The sequence below is a fragment of the Rutilus rutilus genome, assembly GCF_951802725.1.
Source record: "Rutilus rutilus genome assembly, chromosome: 18".
NCBI classification, from domain to species: domain Eukaryota; kingdom Metazoa; phylum Chordata; class Actinopteri; order Cypriniformes; family Leuciscidae; genus Rutilus; species Rutilus rutilus.
Genome location: NC_140231.1, coordinates 4959103 through 4980918, shown reverse-complemented (window position 1 = coordinate 4980918; position 21816 = coordinate 4959103). Strand labels below are relative to the sequence as shown.

General features: G+C 38.8%; 1 protein-coding gene across 1 annotated transcript; it reads left to right on the top strand.

Annotated features, from left to right (window-relative positions):
• The first annotated feature begins 617 nt into the window (after positions 1-617).
• On the top strand, positions 618-20847 carry cct6a (chaperonin containing TCP1, subunit 6A (zeta 1)). The gene is made up of 14 exons (XM_084386437.1): positions 618-955; positions 6284-6347; positions 8167-8301; positions 8387-8560; positions 12281-12384; positions 14211-14321; positions 14432-14591; positions 14730-14812; positions 15618-15714; positions 15788-15935; positions 16702-16835; positions 16932-17034; positions 19638-19710; positions 20535-20847. Exons 1-14 carry the CDS (start codon positions 819-821, stop codon positions 20605-20607), a joined length of 1596 nt encoding a protein of 531 aa, XP_084242563.1. The 5' UTR covers positions 618-818; the 3' UTR covers positions 20608-20847.
• The last annotated feature ends 969 nt before the right edge of the window (positions 20848-21816 follow it).

Below are 21816 nucleotides of genomic sequence, written 5' to 3'. Positions count from 1 at the left end.
CTATTGCTAACTTCTGGGTTGGCCTAAACAAATGTCATGATCACTGCAGCGCTTTATATTCTCTGGCAATAGTCAAAGCTCTTCTTCTGCCCTATTACATTAGGCTTCACTGCCATCTAGTGTTCTTTTAGTATTCAACAAACTAATACTTAAAGATCCTTCGGATCATTCTGTGTGAAGGATTAAGACTGTCTTTACTTGAGTTAGTTAGTTATATTGTGTAAATACCATAGACTGTAATATGGTAAAATATGTAAAAAATAATTATCATCTCATATTGGAACATCGCAGCAATTTGTGCATAAACGAATGTTATATTTTACAGATAAAATTAGATAAAATTAGGCCTTAATCAGAAGGAAAGGGCATAGCGAGGAGGAAAATGTATTTAAAAAATGGCAACAACAGTGGGATAATGCAGTAAAAGTTTATAGTCAATACAAAACAGAAAGATATGAATCAGAGACAAGCAGGATAAGAATGTGAAATATGAGACAGTTGAACATATTCTTACATCATGTGAGAAATTCACTGAAATGATGAGTGAATTAACGATGTTAAACGTATTCTAGAATGTGCAGGAAGTTTACAAGAGAAGATGTGTCTTGAATATTCTCGAAAAGTCTGGACTGGACAAGCGAGTTTGTAAGTGAAGTGCAGGACAGTAGGGGGCGGTACCGCAACACTCCTGATGCCAACCTCCGCCAAACCCCACCGAAGAAGAAGAAGAAGAGGGAGTGGAAGCTTCTAGACGCCTGAACCGCTCGGCCGCGTCTCTTCCTTTATCCCCGTGACTCTGTGTTCAGGTTTCCAGCAGAATGTCCGCGGTTAAAGCACTAAACCCGAAAGCAGAGGTGGCCCGGGCTCATGCGGCCCTGGCCGTGAACATCAGTGCGGCCCGGGGCCTTCAGGACGTGCTGAAGAGTAACCTGGGGCCGAAGGGAACAATGAAAATGTGAGTTATTTGTCGTGTTGCGCACCGCTTTGTTAGCACGTGTTTGTCACCCAGTCATCCGCTAACCGGTTCAGTCCAACATGTGCTCCGGGATTTACGCACGTTTTCCCCCGTCACTGCGACATGCCAAAACGCAGTGTGTTGCAATGCTCGGAAAATCAGTTTGTTAAATGAAAGTGTGTGTTTTTGCAAGTTTGGGGCCACTGGTTGTCAAGAAGTTAGCATCAGTGCTATCCACTCATCGTGACTTACTTGCATTTATTATTAGCAAATCTGGTCTAGATCTCGATTCTTTGTGTTGTGTGGTATAAGTGATTTGTTTAATACATGTTTGCAGTACTTTGGTATGAAGTTTTTAATTGCATGCAGCGGCCAGCCATTTTAATTCAAGAACGCATGAACCAAATAAACAAATCAAATGAATTAAAAAATGAATGGTCGTCTTAAAAAAAAAACAAGTGTCCTGGTAAATTAAGTCATGTAACGTTAGTCCAAATTAAAAATGCATTTATTTATGTAGAGCGAGGGTGTGGCAACCTGTCAATCACTCTCATCACAGTGATGGCAAACAACATGATTCAACCAATTTCTGATGGACAAAATGAAAAGGTTAACGTTAGTTAACCCAAAAATAAAAATTGAGTCAGTAATTACTTGTTCCAAACACCTTAGACTTTTGTTTATCTTTGTAACACAAATGAAGATCATTTAATGAAATCTGAGAGCTTTCTGTCCCTCCATTGACAGCTACGCAACTACCACTTTGACGCCTCAAAAAGTTCATGAATTAAAGGAACACTCCACCGTTTTTTTGAAATAGGGCTTATTCACCGTCTTTCATACATTTAGAAAGGTGGGCAAACGCATTTTTGTCTCAGTGCATGCATTGGTTTAGTTTGGAAGCGCCACCGCTAGCTTAGCTTAGCATAATGAATGGAATCCTTTGTTGCCAGCTAGCATGTCATGAATAAAAGAAAGTGTTTGCTTAACGTGCAACAACCAGTGAGGTTCATTCTCGTTACGCAGCACGTTTGAGCTTCAGTAAGAGGTTTGTTCTCGCACGTCAAGCAGATTCGGTTTGTTCGCTGATCAATGTTTTATATCTGAATAAAAGACTAAAATAAATCTGTTTATCATACAAAAGTGATCGTGTCGCCACTAAAGCCGCTAAATTCATATGGATTAGTTTTACGAATGCACTTTTTGAAGCGTCAAAGTGGTAGTTGCGTAGACTGTCAATGGAGGGACAGAAATCTCTCAGATTTGATCAAAAATATTTTCATTTGTATTCCGAAGATGAAGGAAAGTCTTACAGGTTTGGAACGACATGAGGGCGAGTAATTAATGACAGAATTTTCATTGTTGGGTGAACTAACACTTTGACTAGCTCTAGGCTAATTTATTTTTTTTATTTTTTGGCAAGCAGTTTAGGGAAGGAAAGGGTTTCATTGCGACTTAAGTGTTATTATTGTGTGATTATGGGTACACTAAGTAACTTTTTTTTGCTTTTGTTCAAAATCAACAATTTTAATGTCAACACATCATCAATTATTCTTTCAAAACGTGTTTTTGTCTTGCCCTGATTCGCTATGGTAAGCCTATTATAAGTGAAGGATAATGTTCACCCAGCCGGTGGTTCTCTCAGAATAACCCCCGACAGGATGATGAGGACCCCGACGCAATATTTGCGACGCTAATCTGTCATTCTTATAAAATGTTCTCATGAAAAACTATTTGAAGAAAAAACTATAAAATGTAAAGATGTTTATTGAAAATGTATTATGCAGATTTTTAAATAGTGTATATAGCCTGTGTGTTTCAAAGCAAGGGGTGAGAATCACAGGGCACCTCATGATACGATACATGGCTCACGATACCGATAACATCACGATACAGCAATTCTGCGATAATCAATATATTGCTAGACAATCCTATAATGATGAATCACAATATCTGTCTAACTATAAAAACAAAATGCCCATGAAAAGGTTGTAAGTGCAGGTTTTCTCTCTTCATTAAAGTCCAAACTGTTAGAAAACAGCACAAAAAGTTTCAGTCTGTACAATTAAATGAAACATAAGTACATTTTATGCTTATACTTCTTAAAAGCTTAAACTTTTCTTTGTGTGTAAACTGACACATTTAACTGCTTATCTCGACTTGTTTTATATAAACCTGCATATATTTCAAAATTTACCAACTTCCTAAAAATAAAGGGTATCGATTCAGATGTTACAATTCGATTCGCAAGCTCTTGATTCGATATCGATTCTAAATTCGATTTTGATTCGATTTTAATACAAATCCTATATTTATAAGAAAAAAAGAAAAGTGAACATAAGTTTACAAGTGGTTAATTGATAAAAAGAAGTTAAGAGCTACAAACCTGTATATTAAACTCTTTTTATTTTAGGTACACTTGGGTACATTAAAACAGAATCATATTTACCTGTGCCCTTCCTATTTCATAAAAAATCGCAGAATTTTGCGTCATATAATTGCGTAGGCTTGACATCGCGATTGCAATATGATTAATCATGCAGCACTAGTTGAGGTTATTTTATGATTAAGATAAAACGGACATAAAATCTCACAGAGTTTGCAAGCCTATGAACAGAGGAGGAAAACTAATACTGGCTTTTGGGTAATAGATAAATATGGAAAACAATCGATTCGTGGCGTTTGAGAATTGATTTTTGAATCGACCACATTTTAAAAAAACAATTAATCGGAAAGTCTTTTTTTTTTGCCCAGCCCTATTTATTAGTGTTGTCAAAGGTACCGACTTGGGTATTTTAACTTTTTAAAGTTGTGTGACGATACCAGCATTTCCCTCTAGTGTTTCGAGCGATATTGAACGGATTCTTAAACGTCTCTGATTGGCCATTGTGTTCACGCGCTCAACACTTATGTCTGTGATTGGCTACAGTGATCAACTCCTCCAAAACAATATGCATGTTTGACGCTTTTCACCGAGCGCTTACACAGATACACATGGGAGCATCTATTAACAACATGTTTGTCCCATCAATGGCATAAAAGCAGAAGTGCGTCCAGACTTTAGACTCAAATGTGTCCGGGGCAACTATTATTTCACTCGCACTTCTATCCGCCATCCTGTTTAAACCCTCTTTTTCTTAGGCTAGTTAACTTGTTCACGTTTCCCTCATCCGCGTGTTGAGCGCCACCTCGAGGAGCCATGAAGAAGTGACGCTGGGAGCAGGAAATCTATTTAGAGCGCCTTGTTTTATTAATGAATATATCGATATTTGGCACCAGCATGTCTATTCTCGTTTCCCACGGAGAAGGACAGCGATCCATCGCCCTATCGAGATTTGGTCCCACCCCTAGTGTACATGCGTGCCGCTCATGAACCGGTGTTTCAGCATCTCAGAGTGGCACAGTCAATGCTGTGAACCTCATCTCTGTGTATGCTTTTCCAACATTTTTAAAGACAGATGACTACGCCGTATCATTAGATGTGTTGCTTTTGTAAAGCTCCTCAGCAGATTTGTGTTGTCATGCACACATTTCAGTTTTACTATTTCCATTTGTCACGAGACGCGCAGGATAATAGTTTTATGACGAGACGTTAGTTTTAAAGCAAAGAAAGAGAACTTTTCAGCAGGCTGGTATCCAAATAATTATTGAAGAAAGGGGGAAACAAACTTCAAAAGAATCCATTTAACATGAGGGTTCTTAATGGTGTGAAATAAGGGGCATTTAGTTGTCGTTATATTCGCATGAGGTTAGGTCAAGAATCGCACGATTATCTAAAAGCTGCAAAAATTGATTTACACATGCTGTCTTTGCCTGCCCTTACAAGCTGAAACTCTCACATGGGGAAACACTTCTTTTTTAAATGGTTTTATATCAGCTGTCATAGTTCCAGTTTCCTTCTTTAATGATGAATACAGACCACTGTTATTTCATCTCACACAGGCGCAGAACACACACTACTGGTCAAACGTTTTAGATCGGTAAGATTTTTTGTTTTTAAAAGAAGTATCTTGTGCTCACCAAGGCTGCATTTATTTGATAAAAAAAAAAGAAGTAATATTGTGAAATATTATGACAATTTAAAATGACTATTTTAATATTATTTTAAAATGTAATTTATTCCTGTGATCAAAGCTGAATTTTCAGCATCATTACTCCAGTCTTCAGTGTCACATGATCCTTCAGAAATCATTCTAATATGATGATTTGGTGCTCAAAAAACATTCATTATTATTTTCAATGTTGAAAACAGTTGTGTACTTTTTCTTTTTTCAAAATTCTTTGATGAATAGAAAGTTCAAAAGAACAGCATTTATTTAAAATAGAATATTTTCTAACATTATAAATGTCTTTACTGTAACTTTTGATCAGTTTAACTCATCCTTGATGAATAAAAGTATTGATTTATTTTATTTCTTTCCCCCCAAAATAAAATTAAAATTCTTACTGACCCCAAACTTTTGAAGGGTAGTGTTTAATGTTACAAAAGCTTTAGATTTCAGATAAATGCTGTTCTTTTGAACTTTCTATTCATCATAGCAACCGTTTTCAACATTGAAAATAATCATAAATGTTTCTTGAGCATCAAATCATCATATTAGAATGATTTCTGAAGGATCATGTGACACTGAAGACTGGAGTAATGATGCTGAAAATTCAGCTTTGATCAGGAATAAATTACACTTTACTGTATATTCACATAGAAAACAGCTGTTTCAAATTGTAATAATATTTCACAATATTACTGTTTTTGTTTGTATTTTTAATCAAATAAATGCAGCCTTGGTGAGCAGAAGAGACTTCTTTTAAAAACATTAAAGATCTTACTGACCCCAAACTTTTGACCGGTAGTGTACTTTCTTGTTGGCCTTTGTCTGTCCTCTTTGCAATCTGTTCAAGTGCATCCTTTTATCCCGGACCCTGGCGGTAACACGGTGTCATGGTCTAAAACCACTGTAAACCACTGTAAACCACGGCTTCACTGCGTTTACTGCTTTTGAAGAACTGTTATAACTATACCTCAGCAAGCTTTTATAAACACCCCAACCAGGGTATTAATAATTTGATAAATCATAAGTTCTTCAGCAGCGAATAGCAGAATGGTTGTCAAGCGCAGTAATAGTGATTTACGGAGTCCACAGGTGTGTGTTTATAGAGTGTTTTACAATGGCTTCAAACACGGCTCAGCCAATCATAATCAAAGACTGGAGCTAAGTAAATGGATATAAAGTGAATGCACACACAATAAACACGGCATCTTGGACACGTGCTCCCTGCAGCACTGACTCAATCCTCTTATCTATTAAACACGTTCTGTTGGTTTCGCAGGCTTGTGTCCGGTGCAGGAGACATCAAGCTCACCAAAGATGGGAATGTTCTGCTGCATGAGATGGTAAGAGCTTTACTACTAATGATTTACCAACTTTAGTGTCCTATGACATTAACTGTCTATTAATTGTTCCACAGGAGCAAGTGCAATAATTGTTTACGGCGCATTGAACAAGCATGAGAAACATTGTTTAAACTGGGGACTGAATAAGCATTTTCTAAACTTTTTTTTTTTAAACTATATAGTATTAGAGTGTGTTTGTAATCTGGACTTCGCCATGTTGTCAATGTCATTATCATGTGATCTACCACTGTCAGTTGTCACTTCACTGTCATTCATAAATCCTCATGGGATAGTAGTGTTCGTCGTATGCATACAATCACACTGGAAGTATTCGGTCATCCGGGTACTTTTTACCTACTCTTTTATGAGTATTGTGAATTCGAAGACTTATTTTGTCACATACTATTTTTCACCTACTATAGAGTAGGGACGTATGCGAATTCGGATGCAACTTGAACTAGGGTTGGGCGATGTCCCCTAAATTGGCAGTTGACGATGTTTACAGTAAAACATCGCGATGGACGATGATATCGTCGGGGGGGGGGGGGGGGGGGGGAGTAGCTATATCACGAAGAGAGAGAGTAGCTACTTCTACTGTGTTTACGCCACGGGATACTCGGCTTGGCATTTTGAAATATTTCTGTTTATTTGGCCGTTTAGGCTCGCAACCGAAGACAAAGACTACTATGCTTGCGTGTTGCGCTCGGAGCGCGCGCACAGCACCCTGTCAGTAGAATTCAGTTCTCTTTCGCGACGTATCGTGCTTTTAATATTTCTTTTCAATATAAAGCACATCCTGCTCTTTTCTTTCTCATTCATTCATGTTTTATTATTAATAACTTTAAACAGAATCATCAACTGAAATCTGCGCGGATTATCAACAATACGACACATTTATAGGACATAAAGGGTCACTGCGGCAAAAGTGAAAGTACCAGCGGCCAGCGGGTGAAATGTTTCGAAATGTCTCTTTGAACAGCAAAGCACCCGTTTCAATAAAAGGATATATTAAAGTTTTCGCTTACATTTTCGCTGCTGTTCTAAAATGATTTTCGCCATCACCTTAAACAAGCAGCAGCTGCTTGAATCCCAGTGCAGGAGCTGTAACTGTTAGGTTACCACAGAAACATAAGCAGTTAGTTGATTGCTGTGGTGACTCGTGACACTCGCGAACAGCACTGAACATGCACGTCTTAATTTTTTTATCGTTCGTTGGTAAAGGGTGAGAGACCTTGCGAGCCACATGATTTTTGCCTAAGAGCCAGGTGTGGCTCGCGAGCCAGGTTCCCAACCACTGGTGTACACACGAACACAAACTGCCGTGAAACTGGGCTGGTCTGACAGGGTGGGGGGCGTGGCATCACGATGGTGACTCACCATCGTGATGTCGGTCAGCCATCGTCCATCGGCGCAAACCTAACTTGAACCAGACTACATGAATGATGAGCAAGCGATCTCATTGGCTGCAGGATCAGCTTGTGCCATGCAGTATTGATGTGAGAGCTTGCAGATTGCCAGTAAAGGACCGACCAGCCCTCTGGAGTTTCATGATTTGAACTAGATGTTTATAAAAATGCTCCTCTTTAGAGATGATGATTATTATTATAATATACCATGTTTATAAAATTATTACATTATGTCTGGGTGGCGAAACCTCAGGTGCTGTAACACATCAGATGTGTTCGTCACGGTTGCTGACACTATTTGTCTGTGCGTTATATTTAGTTTTTTGGTCTGTGAAGGATCATTAATTCCCTGTTATTCAAGCCACTCTCTGAAATTGCATATGTTCTTTATTTCTTTTTCATTTTTTTCCCAGCAAATCCAGCATCCCACTGCTTCATTGATTGCCAAGGTGGCCACGGCCCAGGATGACATCACGGGAGATGGCACAACATCTAACGTGCTCATTATTGGAGAGCTCCTCAAGCAGGCGGACCTCTATGTTTCTGAGGTTTACATGCGCTTCTCATATTTCTAGTTGTGTCTTTGTCACGAGTCACGTTCCTCACTTAAACCGGTCCTGTACTTGTCTGAAGGGTCTTCACCCCAGGGTGATCGCCGAGGGGTTTGAGGCTGCGAAGGAGAAAGCCCTTGAGGTGCTGGAAGAGGTAAAGGTCGTGAAGGAGATGGACAGAGAGACTCTCATCCATGTAGCCAGGACCTCACTCAGAACCAAGGTCCACGTGGAGCTGGCCGATTTACTAACAGAGGTGAGAAACATTGAATATCTAACATTTTAAAACCAGTTATGATGATAGAACAGAAAATCATTTTAACATGGGGAGAAAAAAAAAAGGATTTGTTGCTTGTCACTGGATCACAAGTTGTGCCCATGGCATTGTCTTCAAAGGGGACATGAAATGATCAAATCTAAATGTCCTTGTTATTTACACAGTTTAGAATACAAAATTTTGCCACTAGACGTGTGCTGCGAGACATTAAAACAATATATCCAGATATTATCATGTGCACTTAAAACATGCATTCTAAAATCTAAATAATTTGTAAATGGGAATTATTCCCTGCGTTTTTAAGAGAACTTTTCAGTTAAACGGTTACAGAGCTGCCAACTCTCCCGCATTCACCGTGAGACTCACGCAATTGACACTGTTCACACGCTCTCACGCCACACATCCATTTTCTCACGCACAGAACAATCGCGAAGCAAAGAGGACACGGAGACAAACGGACTAGACAGAGCAGGTTACTTATGATATAAAAAAAATCTCAGCTCTCAGATTGTCAATTTTATTACGAAATTCAAACAATAAATACCGTTTTGCCGCTTTGTAAATGTGACGTGACAGATCTCTAGCAGCACGTGAACTAGGGATGGGGCCGATCCGATCCAGTATCGGTATCTGGACCGGGACCGATACCAGTGTAATTCACGTATCGGATTTTCCCGATCCAACCTGCGGAGATATCCGATATCCATGAGTCATGTCTGCGCTTTAACGTTGTCTGCTGAAATGACTCCAAAAGTGATTCCCGCCGGCGAGTCTGCTAGCTGGCTGCAAACTGCGGAATGGATTTCCTGAACGGAGGCGCGGCTCAATGAGACACAGAGTTATGAGACACGCCCCCGCTCAGGAAATCCAATCCGCAGTTTGTGGCTAGCCAACAACGTCCGCTGTGTGGAAATACTTAACACTGGAAACACCGCAGAGCAAGACAGCAAAATGCAATGTTTGCAAAGCCATAATTCAGAGCTCTTTGAAGCTCCCTCGCGTCGTACAACACAACGAACGCAATCAAACATTTAAGAAAGCACCACGTTACTGTGCGTTCACACCAAACGCGAATAGCGCATCAAATTCGCATCTACCGCGTCTAGTTGGACGCTTGAATGTTTTGAATCCATTCGCGCGTCCAGAGAAAAATCGACTCGCATAAAAAGCAAAAGTTTGAAGCGAATTTGACTCGCATCTGAGGCAAAATCCGCTTGTCTGTTTGCAAGATGCTGATGTTGATCGAGCATTCATCGAGAGAGTTACTGCATCGGAGCGAGGATCACCTTTCAGATAGTGTGTGTAAGATGTTTACACTTGCACTTTTCTTATATTTCAAGTTCAACACTCAAGTATTTGAAAATTTGGGAATGTAATAAATATTGACATGACAATCAATTTGAAACCCTAACAGTTGCATATTTGTTTTCAGAATGGGAGTTTTCCTGTTAACAGGATTTCCTGTTTTTCTGACTTCCTTTTCTGACCTTATACTTGCCTCAAGTTGCCTTTTGGGATATACATGCATACAAACGTACATATCATACTGGCTTGCCTGTTGAGAGAAGTTTATTTCAGCATCATATAAAATAAACAATAATGATAATAATAATATTAAAGCAAACACAGCTCTGGTATCGGAATAGTATCGGTATCGGCCGATATCCAAATTCAGGTATCGGGATCGGATCGGAAGTGAACAAATGTGGATCGGTGCATCCCTAACGTGAACCGATCATCTCTACTAGCTAATAGTAAATACACACGAATGAACAATGTTGAAAGATACAGTACAACTTACCGAAACGTATATTCCTCGTACATAATATCGATCAGTGTTTTTCATCCGTGGAAAGGGGTCAATAAAACAGCTGGAGAACAATTGTCACAAAACATTTACCTCAGGAAAGCCATTTAATGACAATAATATAGCACGTTAGTTGGCTAGAAAAAAATATCTATTAACGCTCTATTTTAATAATTAAAAAATTAACGCCTATCTTGTGTACCTAATATTTATCCAAATGAGTCAATATTAAATCAAATCAAGATATTTGATATAAATTTGTGTTTGAAGATATTAAGGTACACAAACTAAATGTAAAATAACACTGCACTTTATAAATAAAATATACATTACGAAGATAGTTACAAAATTTATTCAGTCAAATATCGAGTGAATTTTCTGTCTTTTGTTGTTTGATTAGTGTTATAGAGACGGCAGCAGGAATATTAGTCTGCTGTCACTTTAAGAGCTGCACAATATACTGTTACTGTATGTGTGCAGCGCAGAAAACAGTGCGGGAGTCTTTTATTTTTATATATTTTTTATATTTTTAGCTTGTCCATTTTGGACCACTTCCAGAGGTAGTCTAAAACGCATACGCTCAATGCGTTCAACAACCATAACATACTAGACTACTCTCCATCTATTGAGCTAACGTGTAAACATTATAGGAACCGCTTGGCTGAAGACCTGAGTTTGGTTTGAAGGAGAGAAATGTACCTGTTCTCTCAGCATTCCTGATTTCTAAACTAAACTTGGGTCATACAACTATCAGAGACAGCTGGTCTCCATGTTTTTCCGTCATCTCCGGTCGCAATCATACATAAATTGCGTGAGCTTTTCATCCACTAGATCCAAAGATCTGAAAAAGGCCATATTTTAATTTTTTTATTTACTTACAAATGACCATTTCCATGCGTCACACTTTAACAGACTCCTACAGATTTAATCGGGTCATCTATATATTTGGTCAGTGTAATCTAAAGGCCTTTGCAATGCTAAATTGTAAAGCTTTTGCGTTTTCGTTGAAGGGCGTGTTCGTGGCGGCCTGACAACGTTTGATGTTTCACCATAACTCAAGGAAGTTGTAACTCAGACATATATTGTCCAATCTGCCCCAAACTTCACGTTAAGAGTCCACTCCAATCGTCCATTATAGTTGTAGCGCCACCTACTGGAAAGAAGTGACGTGTTCTAGACTAATGCACTCGGAGCATCATATTAAAATGTCATCAAGTGCTAAACATAGCAGCAACATGCTAGCTACATTTAGCTAAGTGTTAAAGAATGCTATTAATTCCATGAACGTTTGGCCTGCTGTAACTCAAACGTGAAGTTTGGAGATGATTGGATGTTTGAGTCCTGGCCTGAAGACATCTACATGCCAATATTCAGTTATAGTTGTAGCGCCACCTGCTGGCAACAGGAAGTGACATATTTAATATTGTCATGCACTCCTATTATAATTAAAAAATATTCCAGCAAGTGTTAAACATGCTAGAAAAGTTTTTCACTGCTAGCAGCTTTAATAATAGTTTTAAAACTATATACAGATACATTTTTTACCATGCTCTACCACGTCTCTAGTCTCGTATAAGTTTGATACCAAATCCGATCCTATCACAGCTCTGGCTCTCTCGAGCATCAAAACATCATGCATACTGTGGGGAGGGTGTGAATATAGTGCGACACAGTTTGTCAATCACCGCACTGGGTATTTGCATTTCTGAAAGACCTAACAGCCTCTGAAACAGAGTATGGAAAATGATTTTCACCAATTTGATTGGTGCAAAAACTTTAACTTCATAAGAAACACAAAGATCTGAAAATGCATTTCATGACCCCTTTAATATGATAAAAATGATTGGATAGGACATCTTTCCCCTGTACACTTACATGTGCTTTTACTTCAGGCTGTGGTGGACGCTGTGCTGGCCATCAGGAAACCCAACGAGCCCATCGACCTCTACATGGTGGAGATCATGGAGATGAGGCACAAAACCGACAGTGATACACAGTAAGACTCAGAGAATGGTTTCCTCTCTCGTGTGGATTGTAGACTTTCCTTAAAGAAAAAGCTCTCAAATGAAATTGTGAAAAGTGGTAAAATTGTTTTGAACAAGACAGAAGGACTTCTGTGTAGCACAGAATATTTGAGATGAATATCCTGGGCAGTTTTTACCATATAATGAAAGAGAATGATGATTGGCTTGTGGGCTATATTACAAGTCTATTAGTCAAATGTCTGTGCTGTGCAGTGGCGGCGTTTCACAAAAACCTAGAGTACGGCATTCCCTCTGGGCATACATAGAACAACAACATTACCGAACGATATACCTCACATTATACCAAACAAAATGCACAATGCACTATTAACTCTATTACACTGTTAATAAAAACTCACAGTGAACAGCATTAAATATAAAAACACATGCCTTACATTTTTGTTGCAGTTCAGTTTTTATTGACAAGTTCATCCAGATCAAAACGTTTCACCAACTCTTTCTCCACAGACATGAGCATTAAGTGGCTTAAGGTGATGATACACAGGGCAACTTTTTGAGCAGTGTTGCTGGGCAATGTTGCCGTCAACGGGCAACCAGATGAGAGACAGGGCCCACGACTGATCTAAATTATCCAGATATATATTTATTGCCCATTTTCAATGGGAAAGTGCCCAAGCAACAATCGCCTGGCAAGATTGCCCTGCGACATTGCTCAAAAAGTTGCCCTGTGTATCATCACCTTTAGTCTCTCATCTCCCATTGTTGTCCTCAGAAAAGGTTTTACTTGTTTTTTTTATTGCTGCTTCCATTCTCCTGATTGCTATTTAAATTCTTCGTTAAAAAAAAAACATCCAGGGAAGATTGAATAGGCCTGTTTCTTTTCATTTTTACTCAGTATCTGACAGCTAGGCTAATCAAAAAGAGGCGCGATTAAGTGATGCAATAAACTGTGGCTGTGCACACTCACTCCACACACTTTCTTTTTTTTTTTTTTTTGGAATAATACTTTTACAATAATGTGTACATTTATGTTAATTTAAAATCTGCCATTGTGTTTTCGACGTTGTTAAAATAATAAAAACGCATTGTTTTTTTCATCGTGAATGGTCACTTATCGCGTGTTTTGCCTTTGGATTTATTATTAAATTAATCTTATAAAATACTTAGCAATTTTATTGCACTGAAGTATGAAGTATAGCTAGAATAGGAAAAGTGTCAAAGTCTCGTACCGTTTGGAAGAAAGGAATTTCATAAATCAATAATTCGTGTTAAATTGCTCCGGCATCATATTGCGTAAAATGCATTTATGACAAAGAAAGAACTACACGGATGCATGCATATATATATATATATATATATATATATATATATATATATATATATATATATATATATATCATAACAATCTATCAATAAATACACACGTTGTCCTCTGCTTTTGTTCTGACTCTGACGCTGCTGAGATAACACTGGGAGGAGCTGGTTTCATATGACTTTTAAAGGTGACTGAGGCGATCACGAATAGTGTACAGTTAATAGCAAATATTTAGGGGGGTTAAAGCCCTCCTAAAATCTTTAACGAGCATCATCGTTAGCTGATGTTTTATCTGAACTCTGACTGCCATGAGCAAACGCCGCCCCTGGTGCTATGCCAGTTTCATAGTTCACGGAAAAAGAAGAAATGTCTTTGCTCGAGCTTGAATTTCTGGCCTCTGCCCGTTTAAATTTATCTATAAAGTCCCCTTGATTTCCCTGTAAGAGAAGTAACTCGGGTGTGGAATCAATAGGGGTTGCAGCACTTACATTTACAACTGTGTGTGTGTGTGTTTATTCTCAGGCTGATCAGAGGACTGGTGTTGGACCATGGATCCAGACACCCTGACATGAAGAAGAGGGTGGAGGACGCTTTTATTCTCACTTGCAACGTTTCTTTGGAATATGAGAAAACGTAGGCTTTACGAATGTTCATATTTCATTATTTACAGTAGGTTACTGGGGGTGTTGCTAATCATCTATGAATTAGGAGATCTGTAATGAAACGATTGCCTGTTTTCACAGAGAAGTGAACTCTGGGTTCTTCTACAAGAGTGCAGATGAGAGAGACAAGCTGGTCAAGGCTGAGAGGAAGTTCATTGAAGATCGTGTGAAGAAAATAATTGATCTAAAGAATAAAGTGTGTGGAGACACTAAGAAAGGCTTTGTGGTCCTCAATCAGAAGGTAATGTAATTCTTTTAGTTTGTGGAATAAATTACACTTCATTACATTACATGTTTTCATCAGACAAGTGGAGTGTCTGTTCTTTAACTTTTCCAGCTTGCTAATCACTTAGTTTTAACCAAAGTGTATTTTGTACAGGGTATTGATCCATTTTCTCTGGATGCTTTGGCTAAAGAGGGGATTGTGGCTCTGCGCCGAGCAAAGAGGAGGAACATGGAGAGGTATGAGAATAATGTTAGGTAGGGGTGTACCGATACCCCTTTTAATTCTCATACCAAAGTTTCTTTTCTGCTTAACTGATTGGTATTTCTCATTTATAAATAAACATTAACTATGCTACTTGAATATAAATAGAAAACGCATACATTTGCTTAATATTTTCAGGTTAAACAATAGGGGCTTTCGCACTGGAGGAACCTTTTCATAGTTCCTAGAGCTATTGGAGGAAGTACCCGCTTTTTGGCATGTTCGCATCGTAGGAAATGGGAACGATGTTAGTTCTAGGAACGCCTTTAGGGGGAACTAAATTAGCTCCTACTTCAGAGCAGGGTCTAAACCAGCACTATAGGAACTGCCAGTGATGTAAGGGAAGCGCTGATTCGCCAAACGCACGCAAAACACCAGCACTCGCCATTTAAAAAAAAAAAAAATTGTGTACAGCCTATATATTTACTCTACAAACTTACTCTATAAACATGGACAACAGTGATAGAAGGACCTCTTAACCTTTACGCTGAGGAGAAAATCCAACGCAACTTTGAGGGGACCAATCAAAACATGAAACGTGCTGTGCCTTATATTCCAAAGTGACTTATATAATGCATGGTTTAATCAGTTATGATTATGAGAGGGTTCTTGGGGAAATGTTCCACCCAATAAGGCGCACGTGACTTACACTATCAAAAATCAACCAGTACAATACAATTTTATAGGTTTATGTCAAGTGTAACAACATTGGCAACATTTTTGTCAAAATTGAAAAGCAAAATCCCTCTTACTATTCCAAACACGTTCTCTTCCCATAAGGCTGTCTCTGGCATGCGGCGGCATAGCTATGAACTCAGTGGACGATCTCACGCCGGAGTGTTTGGGACATGCTGGGCTTGTGTATGAGCACACACTGGTGAGTGAACTAAACTCTGAACAACGGTCTGAATGTCAGCTCACAGTCACTTATGTTTGGCTCTGTGTATCAGGGAGAGGAGAAGTACACGTTCATTGAGAAGTGTGGAAACCCTCGCTCCGTGACCCTGCTGGTGAAAGGGCCCAACAAGCACACGCTCACACAGATCAAAGATGCGGTCCGAGACGGGCTCCGGGCCGTCAAAAACGCCATTGAAGATGGTAGGGAGACAATCCTTCAAATATAATGCCCTTTTCACAAGATGTAAAATAAGTCTCTGATGTCCCCAGAGTGTGAATGTGAAGTTTTAGCTCAAAATACCCCACAGATCATTTTATAAAGCATGTTAAAATTGTCACTTTTTGAGGGTGAGCAAAAACGCACCGTGTTTGTGTCTGTCCCATTAAATGCAAATGAGCCGCTGCTCCCGGCACAGGGGGCGGAGCTTCAAGAGCTCATGTCCTGAAACTTTAGCCTTTTATGTTCTAACCGTAGTCAGACAAAGATGGAGAGACTTAAGAAGTGACATGTAGACAACATTTCTGAATGGTTAGTTGGTACATTTATGTAGCTTTTGTGTAGTTATCTTCTAGTCATTGATTAGCATATTCTTTATTTGGGTTTGTGATGTCACTAACCCAGGAGGAAGCTCGTGTAGTCCCTACCAGACGTTTGTTGTAGTCCTTAAAAAGCAATTTCTTTAAAAGCAAATATCTTTCTTTGCTTTGAACTTTGAGCGTTGTAACTTTGCATTTGTTGTTTATGCTCAAACAGCAACATTACACACTAACTAAAGTTAGAAAAGTGAAATCATAATCAACCACCCCTTTAAAGAACATTATAGGGATATTACTGAAAAGTAAAGAAAATATCCCATTTCATATTGAATATGGCTAATGGTAATGCTAGCTAGAGGTCCTGAGAGGATCTGTGTGGACTGTACTGGTGTTTTCCTCATCTGGTGTGTGTGTGTGTGTGTGTTTGCAGGATCTGTTGTGGCCGGGGCCGGTGCATTTGAGGTGGCTGTAGCGAACGCTTTGGTCAATCATAAGCCCAAAGTAAAGGGTCGTGCCCAGCTGGGGGTGCAGGCGTTTGCTGATGCCCTCCTCGTCATCCCCAAGGTACTGGACAAACCGCAGAACAATGTGTAAAGACCTTGAATCAACAAGCTTTTTGTGTGAAGGAGCCTTTGACTGAAGCTTATCTCCTCTTCAAAGGTTCTGGCTCAGAACTCAGGCTACGACCCTCAAGAGACTCTTGTGAAGCTCCAGAGTGAATTCAAAGAGACCGGACAACTGGTGGGAGTGAACCTGAACACAGGCATGTGTCTCTCTCTCTATCTCTCTCTCTCTATAGCTTCAAATTGTCTCTGTTTGGTCTGAAATACGTTGATATTTTATTTTCCACTGGAACTTTGAGTTAATGTCAGGACGATCATCCACATCAAATAAGAGTATTCTATATAAAATAGCTGATAGTTGAACGATACTATGCATATAAATGCACATCTGAACAAATGATCAAGAATACAAAATGCTTGTCATCTCTGGGAGAGAGTTGGACAGAAAAACATGCAAAGTTTGAAACATTTAAATAGACATCATATAGTAGAAAATGTTTATGATTCAGTATCTTAGTTGATATTACTCTCGTCAAACTCAAGAAATGCAGCTGTTGATTTGTGATCATTGCACTCATTTCATTCATAGAGCTTACACTAAAATCACTTCACCATAAATGTGTGTGAACGAGTTTAATATAGCTATATCACACTTTCCCCTGGCTAGGGCTGGCCGATAAAGATAATTATCACAATATAATTTGGTAATGATAAATGCATGGTTTTAACTGTTTATCGTGATCTAAGTGTATATGCTGCTACGGAAGACCCATGGTTAATTTTAATAACCAAATTTAAAATGTTAAAAGTACAAAATTCTGACTGAGTTTTGTTACCATTTTTACAGATGTAACCGTTTTTGTTAATGAACATAAATGTACATCTTCATCCAAACTCAAGCTACTGTCAAACGAGCATTTCTAAGAGATGAAACATGTAATATTATTAATATGCTGAGTCAGGCAACACAAACATGTTTCATGACACGAAACCGCATCACCCGTTAGCACATGCAGCAACTAAGAAATAAATTTTTCTATTAAGATATTTATTTTAAGGAAAAATGACTAGGAGTGTGTAAATAATTCAAAAACGTGGTGTTTGTCATGTTCTGACAATAAAGAGCAGTTTAACACCACAGTTAATGGTTTGGTTTCTACAACTTTCAAACTTTTTGCCTTTAAACTTGTGATAAAAATCAAATCTCAAATTATTTTTCGGATTATCAAAATCGACTGATATGAAAAAAAAAAAATTGTGATACTTTTTTTTTTTTTGTCCTCATCGCCCAGCCCTACCCCCGGCTGACCTGTCACCCAGCAAACACGAGAAATGTCTGCCATTTTTCCTATTATCCAGTAGGGTTAGTTATTCCTTTTGAAGCCATTATCCATTTCTTTCCAAACAAGATATTCGGCTTTGGTGCACATTCCTATATGTGTGTGTGTTAAATGTGAACTACTCTCCACCTGTGACAGGGTTTCCGCGGGGTCTTAAAAAGTCTTAAGTCTAAAATTCTGAACTTTAAATTTAAGGCCTTAAAAAGTCTTAAAAACAGCCAGATTTTCATCCTAGGTCTTAAATTTCATTTAGTCAGGTCTAAAAAAGTGTTTACCCTCGTTAATTTCCAGAAACGCTGGCCGCATAAAGTTATTACAAAGTAGCAAAAAAGGATCGAGTTGTAGCCTACAAAGCGGAGCCCTAAAGCAGGGGTCTCCAACACGTCGCTCGCGTGCTACCAATAGCTCGTGGCTTGATATGAGCTAGCTCGCCAGAGGCCGTTCACATATCGCGTCTTTTGCGCGCTCAAGTTTGTTCAAATGTAGGCTCGCGGGCAAGCGCACTCATAATTGAAGCGACGCGCAAATTTTTTTACCAGGCGCAACGAGATGAAAAAAATCTAAACTTTTAAGAATGCCGCAAACGCACGGCAGGTCATGTGACAGGAACCAACCAATCACCCCTTTCCAGAACAACATTGAAAGCTCAGTCGACATGAAGGATGGGGGTGCACCCAAACACTACTAAAAATATAAGCTAATGTGTAAATGTCAGTAATTTATCTTTTTTGAGCAATTAAAAATTATTAAATAAAATTATTTAAAGGCTGAAATATGAGGTTTAACTTTGTATAAAACCTTTTTTGTCAAACCTTTATTTGAACTTGTACATGTTAGTAGATAACATGTTGCAAGACACTTTTAAAATCTGGCCATTTTTAATGGTATTTTAATGTTTACGTAAACAGTGCATATTGATGCTAATCAATTTGTTATTTGCTGTTTTTCAACATAAAACTTGTTGAATTGACTTCATTCTGTTGCATTAGTACTTTTTGAACAGGATTCTGTGATAACCGTGATAATTTTGGTCACTTTAATCATCTCATCATTTCCTCTCTAGTTATGATCAGCTAAAATCAACAATAATTGTGTTTTTACAGTATAATATGCAAAAGTACAATTTTCTATAAAAAAATATCTACCTCTCTCTCTCACACACACACACACACACACATCAGATAATCCTAGATAGATGGAAAGATAGATAGATAGATACTCTAATGATCCCGAGGTAACTATCTATCTAACTTGGATAATGCACGAGTCGTGTAGGTCTTAAATTTCAATCTTTATGGTCTTAAAATGTCTTAAAAAGGTCTTAAATTTGACTTACTGAAACCTGCAGAAACCCTGCTGTGAGCTCATTTCAGATGTTTGTAGTATTTTGGAAGAGAACATCTGCATGCTTGTGTCTGGTTTAATATCAGTGGTGTGTGTGTGTGTGTGCTGCTTTGTTGTAGGTGAACCCATGGTTGCAGGAGAGGCCGGTGTGTGGGATAACTACTGTGTGAAGAAGCAACTGCTCCACTCCTGGTGAGGCCCGTAACTCTATAGATCCCATCCACACTCTTTTACTTCACCAGACTTTATAAAGACATCTGTGACCTGTGCTGGCAAGACGAGTCGGAACAAAACAAGAGACAGAGCAATCCCGACGTACACATACTGTAACAGAATTACAGGGTTTCAGAATATCTGTCTTGGCGTGTATTCATGCAAACATTATCTGTTATGTCTTAAATGTTTGGCTAACTGTTAGGGGAAATCATCTGATGTGTGACATATTACATCCAGGGGTACAGCAGGTCTGAATATATAGGCTGTTTGGTCATTTATTTTTTTAAATAAATGTTAATCAAACAACTGTGGTATCGTGGAAAAAAAATAATTTTGCATGGAAAAATTAATTTGGCACACCAAAATAAATAAAATATCTATAGGAAAAATAGTGTTATTACCAGGGGATTTAGGGTATGGTTGCTAGGTGATTTTTGTATTGGAACCTTCAGAAAACTTTAACTTGATTTTTCTCAAAATGGACTATCGACTTCTTCAAACAGGCTCAGTCATTTTTTTTCTGATTCAAACAAATCATATATTTTGAAGATTTTTTTATTTTATTTTTAATAGAGAATGTGGAAATAACATTAACTCATTTGTGAAAATGTGCTCGTTGCGACTCATTTTGCCAGCACTGGTCACATTTAGTTATATAGCCTTTTTAACCATGGTTTGGAGGAGGCATGTGTAGGTTTTACCTGAGGTCAGCATGAGGTTAAATACAAAAATAAACGGTCTGGACAATTCTCTATTTCTGTAATGAGTCTCATCTCTCTTTTTCTCTGTCGTCTGCACAGCACTGTAATCGCCAGCAACATCCTTCTGGTTGATGAGATCATGAGGGCTGGCATGTCTTCACTCAAAGGATAGTCCATCATCAACATCATCATCATCATCATCCCGCCTGGACTCAAGACCACAATCCTAGGCTGTTAACAACATATTTGTCTGCTCATTGTACGTGTCCAAGCAGTTTTGTCCATTTCTATGACCTAGGAAATGTTACTCCTTCCAGTCAGTCGGTTTATTTAAGAAATTGTTGCATAAGCACTGAATTGCAATACACACTTTCTTTTGTACCCATTAAACGTTTTGCTTTTTTTGTGCGGATTCTTTAGCATGTGTGAATTGAGCATGAGCTACCAGTCAAATCAAGAATATCCATTTGTGTGTATATAGAAACTGTTACTATAGCCCCTTTCACACAGAGATTCTGGAAAATAACACGGATAATGTGTCCCGGGATGGTTTGATCTTGGTTCATTCACACTGCCAGTGGTTTTCTGGAATCTGTGAGTGCAGTGCGTTCACACACATCCCGTAAAGACACGTGACGTCAGGATGTTGTAGAAAGGCCAGTCTAATCTTCCGCTGCCGCTCTTTCCATTGTAGTCGTCTTCAGTTTACTAATAATGTGCGCTTTCGATCTCAAGAAACCACGTCCGAGCATTTTTTCCCGGATTCGGTCATACACTAACGCATCACGTACCGTTCCACATAGCTGGCGAACGCTCTCCGCTTCAGCGCGGATAGTAAGGAGCTCCTGGTCTCGGCTTCATTCTAGTTTGCAGACAATTTATCGTTCGTTCTTTGCACAAACTTTCTTCTAAGAGCAACAAAATACCCCTTACGGCATTGGTCCTGGCTTTTGTTCACACAGGGCGCGTTCCGGGACTGATCCCGGCGATGTAACTAGGTCCCCATCCCGGCATCGATCCCGGGACGTGTTTGCGTTCACACAGAAGGAACTCTAGCATTTTTACGGCAATTTCCCGGGATTAACGCGCTGTGTGAAAGGGGCTCATGATTGGGAGAAAAGAGAACACGTCTTGCTTTTCTACATTAATAAAAAGGTAGAGTCCCGTTAGAAGCTCCGGTTCTCATAGAAGTATGTTTACATGCACTAGTTTGTCAATCTGAATCAATCCAGTCACATTTTTGCTTTCAACCGCTTTTATTTCCAGTAAATGTTCATGTGTAAATACTTGAATGAACATAAAAAGATTCAACTGAACAAGTTTCAGAGAGAATTGAAGAACAGAAATGGAGTCGAAAGCAACAGTATCTGGTGTGGCTTGA

What these genes read in the sequence shown, in the direction of transcription:
- cct6a (XM_084386437.1), top strand. Translation starts at nt 819, where the DNA reads ATGTCCGCGGTTAAAGCACTAAACCCGAAAGCAGAGGTGGCCCGGGCT. An exon ending in TTGTGTATGAGCACACACTG is followed by an intron (nt 15,715 to 15,787) that starts GTGAGTGAACTA and finishes TCTGTGTATCAG; the next exon opens with GGAGAGGAGAAGTACACGTT. An exon ending in AAGCAACTGCTCCACTCCTG is followed by an intron (nt 19,711 to 20,534) that starts GTGAGGCCCGTA and finishes TCGTCTGCACAG; the next exon opens with CACTGTAATCGCCAGCAACA.